At 41.7% G+C, this 18583-nt stretch overlaps 2 protein-coding genes across 2 annotated transcripts in view; one reads left to right on the top strand and one right to left on the bottom strand.

The window, feature by feature from the left end:
• LOC141167286 (uncharacterized) overlaps positions 1-2727 on the top strand; it is an 88232-nt gene extending 85505 nt beyond the window's left edge. The window contains 1 exon segment of the mRNA XM_073654715.1: positions 2531-2727. Coding sequence (XP_073510816.1) covers positions 2531-2727 — 197 coding nt within the window.
• Positions 2728-8040: 5313 nt separating this feature from the next.
• LOC141166347 (threonine--tRNA ligase 1, cytoplasmic-like) overlaps positions 8041-18583 on the bottom strand; it is a 61771-nt gene continuing 51228 nt past the window's right edge. The window contains exons 21-23 of the mRNA XM_073652944.1: positions 18185-18257; positions 16003-16117; positions 8041-10488 (exon numbers count right to left, since the gene is read on the bottom strand). Coding sequence (XP_073509045.1) covers positions 10340-10488; positions 16003-16117; positions 18185-18257 — 337 coding nt within the window. The 3' untranslated portion in view covers positions 8041-10339. The remainder of the gene's footprint in view (positions 10489-16002; positions 16118-18184; positions 18258-18583) is intronic.

The raw sequence follows: 18583 nt of genomic DNA, 5'->3' as shown, positions 1-18583 counted from the left end.
CAGGAGACACTGGGGCTGGTGGAGGTATCACAGGAGATGCTGGGACTGCTGTAGGCATCACAGGATACTCTGGGGCTGGTGCAGGTTTCACAGGAGACTCTGGGGATGGTGCAGGTATCATAGGAGACACTGGGGCTGGTGCAGGCATCACAGGAGACACGGGCTGGTGCAGGTATCACAGGAGACACAGGCTGGTGCAGGCATCACAGGAGACGCTGGGGCTGCTGTAGGCATCACAGGAGACTCTGGGGCTGGTGCAGGTTTCACAGGAGACTCTGGGGATGGTGCAGGTATCACAGGAGACTCTGGGGCTGGTGCAGGTTTCACAGGAGACACTGGGGCTGGTGCAGGCAACACAGGAGACACTGGGGCTGTTGCAGGCATCACAGGAGACACTGGGGCTGGTGCAGGTATCACAGGAGACACTGGGGCTGGTGCAGGCATCACAGGAGACACAGGGGCTGGTGCAGGCATCACAGGAGACACTGGGACTGGTGTACGCATCAGAGGAGACACGGAGTCTTAGGACGTAATCCTTCATTGTATGCGCCGCAGTGTCTAGTAGTGAACACTGCATATTGGCAGTGCAAGAGGAAATTAAAGGGCCGACAGAACAGGGCTGTCAGCCCGAGCCCTGCAGCAGAGGCGTATCTAGATTTTTTTCCAACACCAGGGACAAGAAATCAGTTTGCCCCCCTCCCATGCAGTTTGAGTAGTCATATGACCGCTCATTCATATGCGATTTGCGCACTTAGTCACATGCTGTTCCTAATTCTGTCAATGGAAAACTACAGCTCCTGCTTCATTGAGAGAAGCAGGAAGAAAAGCTAGTTCTCACGTGACCGTAAGAAAATTGCAAATGAGTGGAGTGGCCATGTGTTAACTGCTGAAACCAGCAAGTAGAGCTGAATCCTGACAGTGAGTATATTACACGCTGTTAGGATTGGGCATGCTACAGTGCTTAATTTTATAATTAAAGGACTTGTCCAGGATTCTCGGTTTGTGATGAAAGTCTGCAGTCACTTCAGGTGACTGCAGGCTTCTGAATTATTACAGCGCGTGCACTGCACACTTTTAGAATTCTCCTGTGCGGAGACAAGAGTGGAGGGTCATGTGAGCGCAATTATGCAATTTGCATAGTTCCGGTCACAGACCGTATGGATGTAAATTGCATACCTGTGGTTTTGTGACCTCCCATTCTCATTGCCGGGACCAGAGGATCCTTACAGCGTGCAGTGCGCACGCTTTGGAATTCAGAAGTCTGCAGTCATATAGAGTGAGTGCAGACTTCTGAACTTAGACAACCTGTTTAATGCTTCTAACATAAAAAAAAACATAGCAACCATTAATTTGTCAGATAGCACAACACTTTATTAATATAGTCATGTATCACTTAATCTGATAAGTTATGGATTTGTACATGAGTGCAGGATTAGAACCAATAAGAGCACCAGAATACATCACTAGAACCACCAGCAGTACAGAAATACATCACAAGAACCAGCAGCAGTACACAAATACAAAACCAGAACCACCATCACCAGTACAGAAACATCACCAGAAACATAATCAGTACAGAAATACATCATCAGAACCACCAGCAGTACAAAAAAATATCAGTAGAACTCGTCATGGGAATACCGCGACAGAGAGGGGCCAGAAGATTGCAGCGTCTAGTCACACAAAATCCTGCACTGCTTCACCATCCTATTAAAGAGTGCAGGTTTTCATTTTCTGTCATTGCAGTTGATCTTCTGGAGCTCTCCATCCTGAATTGCCTCAGCTGTTTTGTTGTTGGCCACTCCCCTCTACTATATCTGCTGGTCACTGGCACTTGAGAATTACCAGTGATGGTTCTTACTTCCTGGTTAGGTGTTGGAGGAGAAATTCAGTGTTTTGAGTAGGTGGTTGGAGAGTTGTTCAGGAAATTTTTGCATGGAGCTGATTTGCATGTTTATCCTTATCTCCTATTTGGTTTCTCCAATCTATCCCTCCCATATGTTCCACTCTGTTGTTTTTTGAGTATATTTGTATGATTGTAGTTTTCTTTCATCCCTGTTTACCCTCGTCTGTCTGGTTAGTGTAATCCTATACACTTCCGCCTCACACCTCCCTGGGTATGGGAGGGAACAGATTATGTTTAAGATAGGAACATAGCAAGGTACGTGACCCCGGCGTCTCCACCTTCAGGGGTAATCCGAGACAGGGATAGGCTAGTTCGAGGGATCACATAGGTATCACTTTTGCCATGTGACATAATCTCCGATCATGTTGGAAAATGCATTGTTCATCACTAAATTGCTACGCGGACGTTAGGAGAAGTTGCTCTTGGAGGATGTTTAGATTCCATTCTTTATTCATGGCAGTGTTCTTAGGCAAAATTGTGAGTGAGCACTCCTTTGTATGAAAAGCAACCCCACATATGAACCCCACATAGTCTCAGGATGTTTTTCTGACACAGGACTCATGGTAGTGCTCACCTTTTCTTCTCTGGACAATCATTCTTCCTGATGTTCCAAACAATCTGAAGGGTGCCTGATCAGAGAAAATAGCTTTACACAATCCTCTGTCAGTCTGTCCTTGAGGTTTTTCTTTGAGAAAGTGGCTTTGTTGTTGCCCTTCTTTGACAACTCTAGAATTATTTGCTACCATGAGTCCTGTGTCATGCCAACAATAAAGCACGATGAAACTATTCATGTGTGGGGTTGCTTTACATCCATGGAGTGAGCACACTCAAAATTTTGGCTAAGGATTTGGCCCAAAAGCTGATATCCACCATGCCAGGGAGACTTGCAGACACTTTGAAAAACAAAGGACAACACAGTAAATATTGAGTCTTTGCAAAAACTTGATGTATTTATCAACAAAAGATTAAAAACTTATGAAATGTTTATAATTATACGTCAGTAACCTTGGATACATTTGATAAAAAAAAGACATACTGAAGCTGCATACTTTGTGAAAAATCAAAATGTCAGTCTTGAAACTTTTGGCCACGACTGTACTATGTATAGAAATTTCTCATATCAACTTGAGGTACATGGAGAGGCCTACTACAACCATGTACACCACAGGACGTAATGCCGTTGTGTGCAGTAGGCCTGAATTTGGCATTCTATCACACTTTTCTTTTCAAATGAGTCATGGTGTACTGGTGTACTGTACACAACACATTTTATGGTGGTTGAATATATATTTGAAAACCTCTTCCAAAAACTGACCCTTGATGAACTGAGGAGAAAAATGGCACCTTCTGTGCTGATCTGTACTTGTATGGTACATTATTTCCTAAAGTAGGATCATATATGAAGTGGGTTTTTTTTCCTGTGCCTTTTGCCTCATATGCTATAAAGAATATAATTGATAGTTATTGCATTGATGTCCACCGTGGCTATTATTTATAATCAGCCACAAAGTGTTGCAGTTTTCCATGATGTTGAGTTACTTCAGAAAACTGTATACAAGCATACCTAGAGGAATTGATGTTTTGAAGTCAGTCCGATCACACGAAATATTGATTTGACTTATATTTCTCTTTTGTTCACTTTGCATTTTATTAATTGTTAAAGGTAAATTAGTAATGCTTCAATTTTTGAAAGCATTCTTACTTTGAAGCATTTTTCCACCCCTTTCCAAAACTTTTGCACAGTACTTATACAACCCCTGGCAAAAATTATGGAATCACCGGGCTCAGAGGATGTTGATTCAGTTGTTTAATGTTGTTGAAAAAAAGCAGATCACAGACATGGCACAAAACTAAAGTCATTTCAAATGGCAACTTTAGGGCTTTAAGAAACACTAAAAGAAATCAAGATTAAAAATGTGGTATTCAGTAAGGGTAATTTTTTTCAGACCAAGCAGAGGGAAAAAATTATGGACTCATGAAAAACAAACACACAAAAGAACACTCCAATACATCACTAGTATTTTGTTGCACCACCCCTCTTGCTTTAATAACAGCTTGCAGTCTCTGAGGCATGGACTTAATGAGTGACAAACAGTACTCTTCATCAATCTCTGATTGCTGTTGCCAGATCAGCTTGCAGGTTGGAGCCTTATCATGTACCATTTTCTTCAACTTCCACCAAAGATTTTCAATTGGATGGAGATCCGGACTATTTGCAGGCCATTACATTGACCTTATGTGTCTTCTTTCAAGGAATGTTTTCAAAGTTTTTGCTCTATGGCAGGATGCATTATCATCTTGAAAAATGATGTCATCATCCCCAAATATCCTTTCAATTGATGGGACAAGAAAACTGTCCAAAATATCAATGTAAACTTGGCCATTTATTGAAGATGTAATGACAACCATCTCCCCAGTGCCTTTACCTGACAAGCAGCCCCATATCATCAATGACTGTGGAAATTTGCATGTTCTCTTCATGCAGTCATCTTTATAAATCTCATTGGAACGGCACCAAACAAAAGTTCCAGTATCATCACCTTGCCCAATGCAGATTCGCGATTCATCACTGAATATGACTTTCATCCAGTCATCCACAGTCCACGATTGCTTTTCCTTAGCCCATTGTAACCTTGTTTTTTTCTGTTTAGGTGTTAATCATGGCTTATGTTTAGCTTTTCTGTATGTAAATCCCATTTCCTTTAGGCGGTTTCTTACAGTTCGGTCACAGACATTGACTCCAGTTTCCTCCCATTCGTTCCTCGTGTTTTGTTGCGCATTTCCTGTTTTGGAGACATATTGCTTTAAGTTTCCGGTCTTGACGCTTTGATGTCTTCCTTGGTCTACCAGTATGTTTGCCTTTAACAACCTTCTCATGTTGTTTGTATTTGGTCCAGATTTTAGACACAACTGACTGAACCAACATCTTTTGCAACATTGCGTGATGATTTACCTTCTTTTAAGAGTTTGATAATCCTCTCCTTTGTTTCAATTGACATCTTTCGTGTTGGAGCCATGATTCATGTCAGTCCATTTGGTACAACAGCTCTCCAAGGTGTGATCACTCCTTTTTAGATGAAGACTAACGAGCAGATCTAATTTGATGCAGGTGTTAGTTTTGGAAATGAAAATTTACAGGGTTATTACATAATTTTTTTCCTCAGAATTGAGTGATTCCATAATTTTTTCCCTTTGCTTGGTCTGAAAAAAATTATCCTTACTGAGTACCACATTTTTAATCTTGATTTCTTTTAGTGTTTCTTAAAGCCCTTAAGTTGCCATTTGAAATGACTTTAGTTTTGTGCCATGTCTGTGATCTGCTGTTTTTCAACAACATTAAACAACTGAATGAACATCCTCTGAGCCCAGTGATTCCATAATTTTTGCCAGGGGTTGTTATATAAAATGTGTACAGAGATCACATGGTCTTGTCAGATTCAAAGATTAGCACTTCGTGATCCATCCTGTAATGCAAGTGACATCACTTACCAGGCATAAGGCATCAAACAGGTTCTACACAGACCATCAGAAGGCATTTGCATGATGTGAAGACCTGAGATTGTGGGTTTTAATAATCACTTCGGCAGGTTAACGATGTAACAATATATTTTATTCCTTACATCCATGGTAATACAGCAATCCAGGTAAATGTACAAAATACAATTGTCTCAATCCACAAGATCCCCTCCCCGGGGCGGTAGTTCCTCTGCCTTTGCACCAAGTGATACTCACTGTCCCCCAACCTTTGGTTAGCCCACAGATTTTGTATCTCCAGCCAGTATAGTGTGTAGTCACAGTCCACAATCCTCCATATGACAGATAAAACGATAGAAGCACAGGTATCCAGTATCAACAGTGCCTTAAGAAAGTTCATCAAATCCAGACGACAGATCCCACAACTGTAGCACATTTATCCAGCCCAGTTGGCAGCCGATCTCTACTTCATAAGCCATCGATCCATTCATGGTCCAGGTCCTCAGACTGGATCCTATCCCTTCGACGACATACCACCAACTCTCCACTAAACCCCCTCAATGGGCAAAATTGCTCTCATATCTTCCCTCACCCCGCAAGGCTAAGTGTGCATTATTGGAGGTATTTTTCTCAGGTCGAACCCATGACCTAGTTCGGCATGTGAGACTCCCTGTGGTGACGGCTCCGCTGGATCTACTTTCAACACTCACACAATGGGCATAGTCACTGTTTGAACAATGGTTAGAGGCTCCTGAGATACTAATGAGATTACTGGAATGCTGGACACTTTACAAGTGAAATTATGGACGAGCAAGCAGAACAATAAAACACAGCAAGAAATCACTAATAAAACACAAGATCGATGAAAATTGGTGCTCCGTGCTGGAAGTCTTTAGTAAATGGGCAGTTCCTCACATATGACATTGGGGGCTATGGGCCAGCTGTCCTGCTACACGTGTTCCATTGACCCTACACCACTGATCTCAAAAGTTATCATGGTGTAGAGAAAAACAGCAATGGATTCTATAATGGAGGCCTATCCTCTTTAACCTTAAGCCCTGCTTTTGTCTTGGATGTGATGATAACCAGAGACTGGTCTGGTGACCACGAGAGCAATGTCATGAAAAGTCTTTCACACGGGAACATAAAAGTGGCCCAGGAACAATTTTTTAAACAAAAATGCAAGGCCACGTTTCTCCTGCTATTATGAACTGCCTGCGTGGCCTAAACATGCTAAACAATGAACGGAAGCATCTTCGGAGTAGGTCTCACATTGAGCACATCTGGGACATCATTAGTCAGCAATTTGCAAAAGTAGCTGCCAGCAGCAGATCTTGATGATTTGCATGCTCAAGTGCATTCAGCGTTGCAGGATATGCCTGACAACCATTAATAGCCTCATTGATAGCAGCCAAGGTGTGTAAATTTGTGTATTTCTGTACATAGCACACACTAGATACTGAATAAACCGAGAGATTTTGAAAATGTTGCTTCTATTGTTTCATCATTTGCAGGTCTATAGATCCTGTGATTTCCATAATTCCACAACGTTTTCTTCTTGGAATTGCAATTTCAATGTTGAGGAGTGTATTTACACAGATGTGGGATTCATTCAGGTCTTCCCAGTTTGGCCAAACCAGATTAAATCACAGCCGGTTTACCAAAACATGAAGATTTGGCCCTATCTGGTCCTCTTTTATATTGAGTGAGGAGACAGCAACGTTTCTGAATGCCATCTCCTCACTGAATAGAGGGAATGACAGACGGACAGCATACCGCAGGCGAAAAGCAGAGTATGGAGTCATCAGAGCAACGGTTCAGACATGTGATGTTTCCTGCAGAGTGATACCTACTTACAGTGGGGAAAATAAGTGTTTGATACACTGCCGATTTTGTACGTTTTCCCACCGACAAAGAATGGAGAGGTCTGTAATTTTTATCATAGGTACACAGTGAGAGACAGAATCTAAAAATAAAAACCAGAAAATTACATTGCATGATTTTTAATTAATTAAATAGCATTTTATTGCATGTAATAAGTATTTGATTAACAAGTAAGAATTCTGGCTCTCACACACCTGTCAGTTTTTCTTTAAGAAGCCTCCTACACTGCACTCATTACCTGTATTAATTGCACCTGTTTGAACTTGTTACCTGTATAAAAGACACCTGTCCACACACTCAATCACACTCCAACCTCTCCATCATAGCTAAGGACACCGGGGACAAAATTGTAGACCAGCACAAACCTGGAATGGGCTACAGGACAATAGGCAAGCATCTTGGTGAGAAGGAAACTGTTGACACAATTAGAATGGAAGAAACACAAGATGACTGTCAATCTTCCTTGATCTGGGGCTTCTGCATTAAAGGGCCCCATACACAAATAGCTGATCATTCATCCTGTAGCTATCTTTCCCAACTTTATTAAAGAGTCACAACCACTGGCACCGACTTATCACACCAAGACCAAAAGAATCAGCAGTATGATTGAACATTACAAATCCTTATCGCTGGCAAAGACTGCCAAAATTGGCGGGTTCAGATGACGTTCATCATCTAATGTGTATGGTGCTTTAATGGATCAGTGACAGTTGTTGGGCTCTATCAATTCTTTCCTCAATCCATGTAAATACTTTTATGCCCAAAAATGACAAGTATTGTTGGAGTGATACTTTTATTGGCAAACCAGAAAAATAAAAAATACGCAAGCTTTCAGAGCGCAGAGGCTCCCTCTTCAGGCAATATTACAAATGCATTAATAAGACAAAAAGGCACAACATTTAAGAGATTTTACAGCAAGACATTTGTTCATGAGGTGTAAGGAGTGATGCCTCCTAATAAGTCAAAGAGATCAAATGTAGGGTTTTTAGTTGCAAGTGGCAAGTCTGTGGGAATGTTTAATCATCTGGGGACCATCTGGTGGAGATGTGAATTGAATCCATGTAGTGAGTCATAAAGCCAGGAGTTAGATTGAGTCCTGTTGTCAAGGAATTGAACATTCTTATCAATTTGAATTCCCAAATTTTTCCTCTGTCGTCCTTGAAATTACCTTTACACAGACCAATGTTATAAAATTCTGTGACGCACCAATGCATTCAAGATGCTCACTACACACCAAAATTAATTCCTTGAAGAGTATAGTTTCCAAAATAGGGTCAGTTTTCAGAAAAAAAACAAAACAGTGGCATGAGATTTCTATAAATCCCATCCACTTTGCAAGAACTGTAGAACGCTGCATTTTTGACACAGCTAAAATACATCGTAGGCACAGAGCCTAAAGGGGTAGAAGACTGCTGGAAGCCACCAGACAGTCATGATGATATCAGTGGAGACAGTCTAGTAATATCCAAAGGATATAGGCACAGCTAACGTGTACGTTCCTGCAAATGAGATGCCTCAGTGCTAGCATCTGAGAAAAGCCATTATAAGACAACCTAACACTAAACCAATAAAAACTGCTCAGTTAAGTACTGAAATGTCCCATAGGATGCAGGAGTTAGGCAGCACAAAACAGGGAAACCCAATATACATTTCAGACTATGGAAGCGTTAGGTTGCAAATTTGCAAGATTTAATAGTCTTTGCCAATTTGTTACAAAAGGTAGAAATCTGTATTTAACCCCTTAATGACCAGCAAATTTTTATTCTTTGCTTCAGCTTTTGAGCAGCCATACCTTTTTTAAATTCATGTTTTTGTTTTATGTGGGACAAATTGTATAATCTTTTTGTGCGGTTTGGGGTAAATACAAAGTACTGTGTAAATTATATAGCACCGGGGCAGAGCAAAGTACTGCAGTGAGCATGAGCCGGGAATAGTCAAAGAGCCCTGGCGCATGCGCACTACAGTACTTTATTCTACCCTCACCAGGACAGAGAAGTACGCCTGCGCAGGAGCACGATGTCAGGGACCCTGTGTGGATGACGTAGGTACGCTCATCCACACGAAGCAAGAAGGACGACCGCATCACAAAAAGAAAGACGAGCGACACCCCTCGGACCGGATCACCCTGCAGGTGAGTATAATGAAAGCTGTTTTTCTTGTTTTGAAGGCCGGATCAGGGGCTTATATACAACATAATAGAATGCTGTACATCAGGGCTGAAAGGTGGTGGCCGTATCTCATATCGGTGAAACCTGGTGACAGGTTCCTTTTAATAGGTGTAGTTTGTTGTATATGTGGGAAAAAAAAATCAGATTACTACTTTTTTCATGGAGGAAACTATATATGTTTAATTACCCTTAAACAATTTCTTGCAGATATTTTAAATAATTAAATTGGTTTTTCCATACATAATTCGATTGCCAAAAATCTGTGAAACATACTGAAAAAAAAAAAAAAAGTACAATACAGAAAATAAATAAATAACTGAGGCATCAATAAGACCCCAGTTACAGGGGAAAACAGACCCTACTGTGCACCACACCACTAGCAGAGCTGATCTACGCTCAGCAGCTCTGTCAGGCAGAGACCCAGCAATCAGGTGATCGCCAAGTCCTATAAGAGTATAAGCGCTGCCAATGCTTCTGTACATTACATAGCGCTCACCGAGTGCAATGCAGCTGGTGAAATAGAAAACAGAAGCGGTAATAAACTGCTTCGATCACATCCTCCGGGTCCCTGGCTATATCTGACAGATGGGACAAGACCTGTTCCGAGATTGCGGGAGTTTTAACCGTGCACCATAAATTTACAATAGCACTGGGTATTGGCCAGAACAAAGCACCGTAACTTTAGGCTTGATTAAGCCTGCACAAGCAAATAGGCGATTATGGCTCCGTACTATGAGGTTAAGGGACTTTGTCTTATCTTTATTGCCGATCATTCTCACAACAGAAGTAATTGACACATTACCCCTATTCAGACTTAATAATTTAATAAAGGTTTTCTCTTTATTTGCATTTTGTTTTTTCACAGTGGCCACAATATCTTCCATTTTTAAAGATAGTAGATCTTTCTTCAGAATTCTTCTTCTGCATTTTTACTGTGCACCTTTTTTAATCTGGTAAGCTTTTCTACAGCGGAGGCTATAGACACTTCTCCGTGCACCTTGTTGTCTCGAGTCCGCACATTAACCGCGTTGTTCGCCTTCTCCTTCTCGCCAACCACTAGATGAACAGAGTTTACATGTTAACCATATATCCGTTCATTCACGGACTAATGTAGATTCATATGACAAGCTTTAAAAATCAAGAACAAAGACAGTTTCATTGCAACAACCTACACGTTTTGTTAAAAAAACAAAAAAACATTTTACAGGAGATGATCCCCAAAGTACCATTGTCATAGCATTTTGTTTTTATCTTTACATAAAATGTCCTACTAGAATTAAACTTTCATAGAGAACAAAAGTAACGGCTTTTGTTTAGAATTTTAGGTAAGAAAAAAAAAAAAAACACAGTAAGAAAATGTATATGTATTTCTTATATACTGCATGTGTTACACGCACGCCACTAGGTTCAGATAGGGGCGAGACAGGTTACATGAATTCTTTGGAATCCTGGGGGAACCGTTACTCAGGGCGACCATAGACCATGTGCTGCAACTTCTCTCAGGCACACAGGGGTATTGACCCTCAGGCACAGACATGTACGTTGTTTCACTTGCTGAAAAGACACACTTGACAAGAGTCCTCAAACGGTAGAACAGTAGCATTTAATAAGAAGCCGCACAGCCAGTGCAAGTTAAGTCTTATGAGCAACAGGCTCCAGTGACAAACAGTACAGTTTCCTTAGCAGCACAGCAGTTCAGTGTCTTCCCAGTAGTACAGGACAGCACAGTTTTAATGCAATGGCACATTAATGTACACAGCATTCTTTACAGCACAGTGAGATGGAGGAGGGGGGGAGGGTTTGCTGAGGGAGATGATCCCTGTGACACCATTTCTTCTAGTCCTTATCTTTCTGCCTGACAATACTCTGCACTGCTAGTTCAGGAACACTACCTGACCTGTGCTTAGCTTCACTCCTGACTTGAATCCTTTTCACTTGCAGGGGCGCTTCTGTGATATACAGATCATGCACACACCACCTTTCTCTTGGCTCCAGCCAGACAGTAAACAGCTTCCCCAAAATCCCCCTCCCTGGGGCTCTGCTAAAACACTCCCTGTCTCTTGTGATTGTGTTAACCCCTCTAGTTGCTGGATGCTTTTAAAGCACCTCTCTGGAGGGACTAGAATACCCAGAGAGGTTGTCAAAATTAGGCCTATTTACGTTGGAAAAGAGAAGGCTTAGGGGAGACCTCATAAACATGTATAAATACATCAGGGGGCAGTACAGAGATCTCTCCCATGACCTGTTTATACCAAGGATGGTGACAAAGACGAGGGGGCACACTATGCGTCTGGAGGAAAGGAGGTTCCTGCACCAGCATAGAAGGGGATTCTTTACGGTCAGAGCCGTGAGACTCTGGAACTCTCTGGGAGAGGAAGTGGTGATGTCCAACTCACTTAATGAGTTCAAGAGGCCTGGACGCCTTTCTTGAGAACAATAAAATTACATCTTATGCTTAGTGATAGTTAATTAATCCAGGGATTTAACCCCTTAACAAAATTTGACGTACTAATACGCTTCTGTGCCCTGGGACTTAAGAGCCAGACCCGTATTAGTAAATCATGGCGATCGCGCGCGCACACAGGCTGTGCGGGCGCAATCGCCGCCGGGTGTCAGCTGATTGTCACAGCTGACACCCGATACTATGTGCAGGGAGCGGTCCTGCACCGCTCCCAGCACATTAACCCCCGCGATGCTGCGATCGAAGTCGATCGCAGCATTGCGGGGGCAAGGGGAGGTGATCGCAGATACTCACCTCCTCTTCCGGCTTCCAGCGCTGTCTGCAAAGGCTTCCCGGGTGTTGCCCTGACGACCCGATGTCGTCATGACAACATCCGGGTCAGCAGACAGCAGGAAGATTGTTTGGACATGCGCAGTGCATCTCCAAACAATCTTCTCCCTTTCCAGCGCTGACAGCCTGCATGGCACAGGGATGGTGCTGCATTCCTGTGCCATGCAGGCGATCAGAATAAAAAAAGTGAAAGTCCCACAGTGGGACAAAGTAAAAAAGTATATAAACTTTCAGAAAGTGGAAAAAAAAAAAAAAAAAAATAATAATCCACCAAAAATAAAACTATAATGTACCCATCAATAAATATTATTATAAAAAAAACAATAAAAGTACACATATTTGGCATCGCCGCGTCCGGAACAACCTGATCTATAAAACTGTCCCACTAGTTAACCCCTTCAGTGAACACGGTAAAAAAAAAAAAAAAACGCAGCAAAAAACAATGCTTTATCACCATACCGCCAAACAAAAAATGGATTAACACACGATCAAAAAGACAAATCTAAATAAAAATGGTACCGCTGAAAACGTCATCTCGTCCCGCAAAAAACAAGCTGCCATACAGCTCCATCAGCCGAAAAATAAAAAAGTTATAGCTCTCAGAATAAAGCTATGCTAAAAAATAATTTTTTCTATAAAATTGCTTTTATTATGTAAAAGTGCAAAACATAGAAAAACGATATAAATGTGGTACCGCTGTAAACGTACTGACCCGAAGAATAAAGCTGCCTTATCAATTTTACCACACGCGGAACAGAATAAAAAAAAAAAAAAAAAAAAACAATTCCTGAATTGTTGGTTTTTGTTTATTCTGCCTCCCAAAAATCGGAATAGAAAGCGATCAAAAAATGGCACCAATAACAACGTCAACTCATCCCGCAAAGCACGAGCCGTCACATGACTGTCTGCCAAAATCTGGAAAAATTATAGCTCTCAAAATATGGCGATGCAAAAACTAGATTTTACAAAAAATGCGTCTTTTAGTGTGTGACAGCTGTCAGTCATAAAAACCCCATATGATTCTGGTATTGCTGTAATCGCACCGACCCGAAGAATAAAGTAGTCTAATCACTTATACCGCACGAGGAACGGCGTCAAAAATAAACTCTTGGGTTAGGATTGGGCTAGGGTTAGGGTTGTGCTACCGTTAGGGCTGGGGTTGGGGTTAGGATTGTGATGGGGTTGGGATTTTTTTTCAAAAGTAAGAAAAAAAGATGACGATATGGCGACTAGTGTGGAGCGCAAGTGCTCGCTACTTGAGTTTGCATCGGGTGCTCTGGTATGCATAGAGTATCGTGGTTATTTGAGTGACATGCTCGAGTCTCTGCCCCATATGCTTCGCGGCCAAAAAAACTTAGCAGGGATTGCCTGCCATGCACGAGCGATACCCGCATGTTTTTTTTTGGGTGTCTAATAACCGTGAAACATGCGGAGCAGATACTCGAGCATGTCACTCGAGCACACGCTGTACATGGTGCATACCTGAGTACCCGATGCAAACTCAAGTAGCGAGCACTTGCGCTCAAGACTAATGACAACTTATTCAATATGATGACCTAATGTAAACAAATTCTGTGTCGTACCTCTGGGTTCAAAATGTTCACTATACACCTTAATAAAATCCTTGAGGGGTAGTTTCCAAAATGGGGTCACCTGTGGGGGAGCTCCACTGTTTAGGCACATCACGGGCTCTCCAAACGCGACATGGTGTCCGCTAACAAATTGAATGGAAAATCGGCTCAAATTGTTAGCGGACGCCATGTTGCCTTTGGAGAGCCCCTGCATGCCCAAACATTGGAGCTCCCCCACAAGTGACCCCATTTTGAAAACTAGACCCCCCAAGGCACCTATCTAGATGCATAGTGAGCACTTGGAACCCCCAGGTGCTTCACAAATTGATTCATAAGAATGAAAAAGTGTTTTTTTTTTTCACTTTTTAATTTTTTTTAATCAATTTGTGAAGCACCTGGGGGTTCCAAGTGCTCACTATGCATCTAGATAGGTGCCTTGGGGAGTCTAGTTTCCAAAATGGGGTCACTTGTGGGGGAGCTCCAATGTTTGGGCACACAGGGGCTCTCCAAACGCAACATGGTGTCCGCTAACAATTTGAGCCGATTTTCCATTCAATTTGTTAGCGGATACCATGTTGCATTTGGAGAGTCCCTGTGTGCCCAAACAGTGGAACTCCCCCACAAGTGACCCCATTTGGGAAACTAGACCCCCCAAGGCACCCATCTAGATGCATAGTGAGCACTTGGAACCCCCAGGTGCTTCACAAATTGATTCATAAAAATGAAAAAGTGTTTTTTTTTTCACTTTTTAATTTTTTTGAATCAATTTGTGAAGCACCTGGAGGTTCCAAGTGCTCACTATGCATCTAGATAGGTGCCTTGGGGAGTCTAGTTTCCAAAATAGGGTCACTTGTGGGGGAGCTCCAATGTTTGGGCACACAGGGGCTCTCCAAACACAACATGGCGTCCGCTAATTATTCAAGCAAATTTTACAATCAAAAAGCCAAATGGCGCTCCTTCCCTTCAGAGTCCTGCCGTGCGCCCAAACAGTGTTTTTTCCCCACATATTGGGTATCTGCGTGCCCAGGGGAAATTGCACAACAAATTTTGGGGTCCATTTTTTCTTGTTACCCCTGTGAAAATAAAAAAAATTGGGTCTAAAGTAACATTTTTGTGAAAAAAGTTAAATGTTCATTTTTTTCTTCCACATTCAAAAAATTCCTGTTAAGCACCTGAAGGGTTAATAAAGTTCTTGAATGTGGTTTTGAGCACCTAGAGGGGTGCAGTTTTTAGAATGGTGTCACTTTTGGGTATTTTCTGTCATAAAGACCTCTCAAAGTGACTTCAAATGTGATGTGGTCCCTAAAAAAATGGTTTTGTAAATTTTGTTGGAGAAATGAGAAATCGCTGGTCAACTTTTAACCCTTATAGCTCCCTAAGAAAAAAAAATTTTGGTTCCAAAATTGTGGTGATGTAAAGTAGACATGTGGGAAATGTTATTTATTAACTCTTTTGTGTGACATATCTCTCTGATTTAAGGGCATAAAAATTAAAATTTTGAAAATTGCAAAATTTTCACCAAATTTCCGTTTTTTTCACAAATAAACGCAAGTGATATCAAAGAAATTTTACCACAATCATGAAGTACAATATGTCACAAAAAAACAATCTCAGAATCAGGGGGATCCGTTGAAGCGTTCCAGAGTAATTACCTCATAAAGTGACAGTGGTCAGAATTGTAAAAATTGGCCTGGTCATTAACGTGCAAACCACCCTAGGGGCTTAAAGGGGTTAATCTGACTGCCAGATTGGAGTCGGGAAGTGAATTTTTCCTCAATGATGTAAATTGGCCTATACCGCATGGTTTTTTTTTGCCTTCCCCTGGATCAACGCTGCGGAATAGCTGCAGTGCACAAGAAATAGGCTGAACTGGATGGACGCTTGTCTTTTTTCAGCCTTATAAACTATGTAACTATGTAACAGCGCTACTTCTGCAAGTCACACATGTTTTGATACCAATACAGAGTTACGTTGCCTTGTTAAAAAAAGAAATAAATAGCTTTATTCTGTACCTCCAGCGCTGCTTCTCTGCCGATTATCTGGACATTGTTTACACGGCTTCTGGGTTCAAGTCACATCTACAGCACGGGACTGCTGCAGTAAATCATGGTGCACAGTGGTCTCATGCTGTCGGTCATGCTGTTACAGGCCTACTTCGCTTTACCACGTAATGCATACAGTCTAGCAAAATGAATGATCTGAACTTACCAAATATAAAATTGTACTGAGCCAGTTGTGCATTTCTTATCTTCTTATTCAATGTGCAACTATTATCTAAGTCCACATCCGCCATAAAACCAACATCGAAAAATCCTTTGCACACCTGGAATTACAGTCAATAGTAATAGTTAATATTACTGGGCACTAATGATCATTATCAATCAATATCAATCAATATCAATCAATATCATCTGACCATCGGTGCTAGAGAAGGATATATCAAATACATTTTGCTACATATTTTCTATTAAAACAAAGGAGGACAATCGTTATAGACTTTAGAAGACACTTGGATTTTTTTATTTTTTTTTCGAGCGTCATAGCATGACAACACATTCATACATATAAAGACATGTTCTATATTGGCTCTCTGGGTTTGTCCAGCCATGTATTTTCCCACCTTGATGTAATCATATGTAAAAAACGTGAGATGTTTCAGTATACTTTTATCACAATGCCAAAATACAGTATGCCGGCACTGACGAGCTTTGCTGTGTGGTCCTGAGAGCTGATGTCCAAAGAGTCTGCAACTAACTAAATGTTTTTTCCCCTGTGTCTAAAATACTCTTCTTTGTAAATAATTCTATGAAATTATATATTTGAAGAAGTAAATTGTTGGTAATTTCTTATGACACATCAGATGTGATTAATAGCTACTGGGAAACTTCATTGATTATTTTTGTACATTTTCTGACTTGACAGACAGATTTCTATTGCTCGAAAGGATCAACATAAATACAATCATTATGGCTAGATACACCAATTATCAGCCAAATTATCTGGAAATAATTTCCAATTTTAAGATATTAGGTTATTTTTCGGTAACTAAACCGAAAAAAAATTAACTGGATTATAAGTTGGTATGCATGCAAAATAGGAACATGTTCACACTGGCCACCAAACAGACAAAATCCAAGACAAACAAAATAATGGGTTTTATTTTTCAGTAACTGTAAAACTGCAATCAGCATCCAAGACAAAATTATAGAAGGGATTACTGGGAAAAGCCATGTTTAGAGCCAAGTCACTATATGATAGCAGCTTCACCTACGAACATTTAACAACTGCCCAACTAATAAATGTTAGGTCACTGGAGATCTGATCTGTACTGATTGGTAGATCAAGAGACCCAGTTCGACTTCCCAATAATGTGTCTGCAGTGGGGAGATTGTGTTGACAATGTGTAATAACACTGCTATGATGGGTAGGCAACCAGGCAAGCACCACTGTAGGTTAGGCCGGTTTGAAACGCCCGTATATTCGAGTCCTGTTTGGCCGAGTGTGTCACACATGTGGCAACAGTGTGCCGCATCAGGATCACACGGATCGGCGCCTGGGAATCAGCGCTATAGTTAACTCTGTTCCCAAGTGCTAAACACTGCCCTCATTATGGCTCCCTGCCGGCGCTGTGATCAGCACCAGCAGGGACACTGATGAGGGTAGTAGTGTCTGCTCCCGCAGTGTCCACCTGTATAAAAAGAAGGATAAAATAAAAAAATCCATATACTCACCTATTCTAAGTGTCCCTTGCTGTAATCCATGAGACCAATCAGCAGAGGAGCCGAAGAGAATGAAATGCTGCAGCGAATGGCCCAGGAGCGGAGTCCTGTCACTCACTGAGCGCAGCTCCGGAACCGTTTGCTGCAGCGCTTCATTCTCTCCAGCAGACACTACTACCCTCATCACTGTCCCTGCTGGTGCTGATCGCAGTGCCGGTAGGGAATCATGATGAGGGCAGCATTCAGCAGCGGCACTTGGGAACAGCGCTAACTGTACACTGATTCCCAGGCGCCAGTACGTTTCGCATGGATGGCATTTGTGTGCGGTACTTGTTTACATGGACCCATTGACTCAAATGGGTCCGTGTGATTTGTGCTGTTGTCCAAAAACGGACATATCTCTCTGTGTGGAGCACATGGACACACGGTCTGTGAAAACACTGAGACGAGCACAGACCCATTCATTTGAATGGGTCTACATCTGTCAGTGTCTCCGGTACAAGTGGAAACTGTCACCACACATACTGGAGATACTGATGTGTGAAAGAGCCCTTAGTCTGTACGGTAGTTATTGTTGGTTTTGTGTATAGGACTTCTTTGCGAGTTTGTTGCCTGCTAGATATACATCTGATTTCAGAATATTTATATTCATAGCTTGTTCATATACATACCTGATGGGCATAGTCTTCACAACTTGGTCCAACAGGGACTACCATGACTTGTCGTGGTGAAAGCCAAAATGGCCTAGTGCAAAAAGAACAAATCATTACTTTGCTTCATACATTTACAGGAATTGTCATGATTTTAGTTTGGAAGCCACTTGGATGGTTGTAAGTCAACTATAGAAGTCATACTCAATTTACCAATCCTCCGACACGTCTCAATCACCTGCCGGGCCCTGTATTTCCCACTTCAGCAACGACAACGCAACAAACAATATAGGGTTGCTACAGCTAGTCACTAGCCACCAGAATAGCAAGTGTTTGGTTGCAGTGGTCATATGCTAGTATCGGGACTCCATCACTGGAGAAGAAAATACAGAGACCAGGAGGCACCAGAGCTCAGGTGCA

The sequence above is a fragment of the Phyllobates terribilis genome, unplaced genomic scaffold (genome assembly GCF_046119375.1).
Source record: "Phyllobates terribilis strain yellow unplaced genomic scaffold, ASM4611937v1 Scaffold_11__3_contigs__length_659146591, whole genome shotgun sequence".
In the NCBI taxonomy this organism is placed as follows: Eukaryota; Metazoa; Chordata; class Amphibia; order Anura; family Dendrobatidae; genus Phyllobates; species Phyllobates terribilis.
This window is presented reverse-complemented; position numbering and strand designations above follow the sequence as displayed.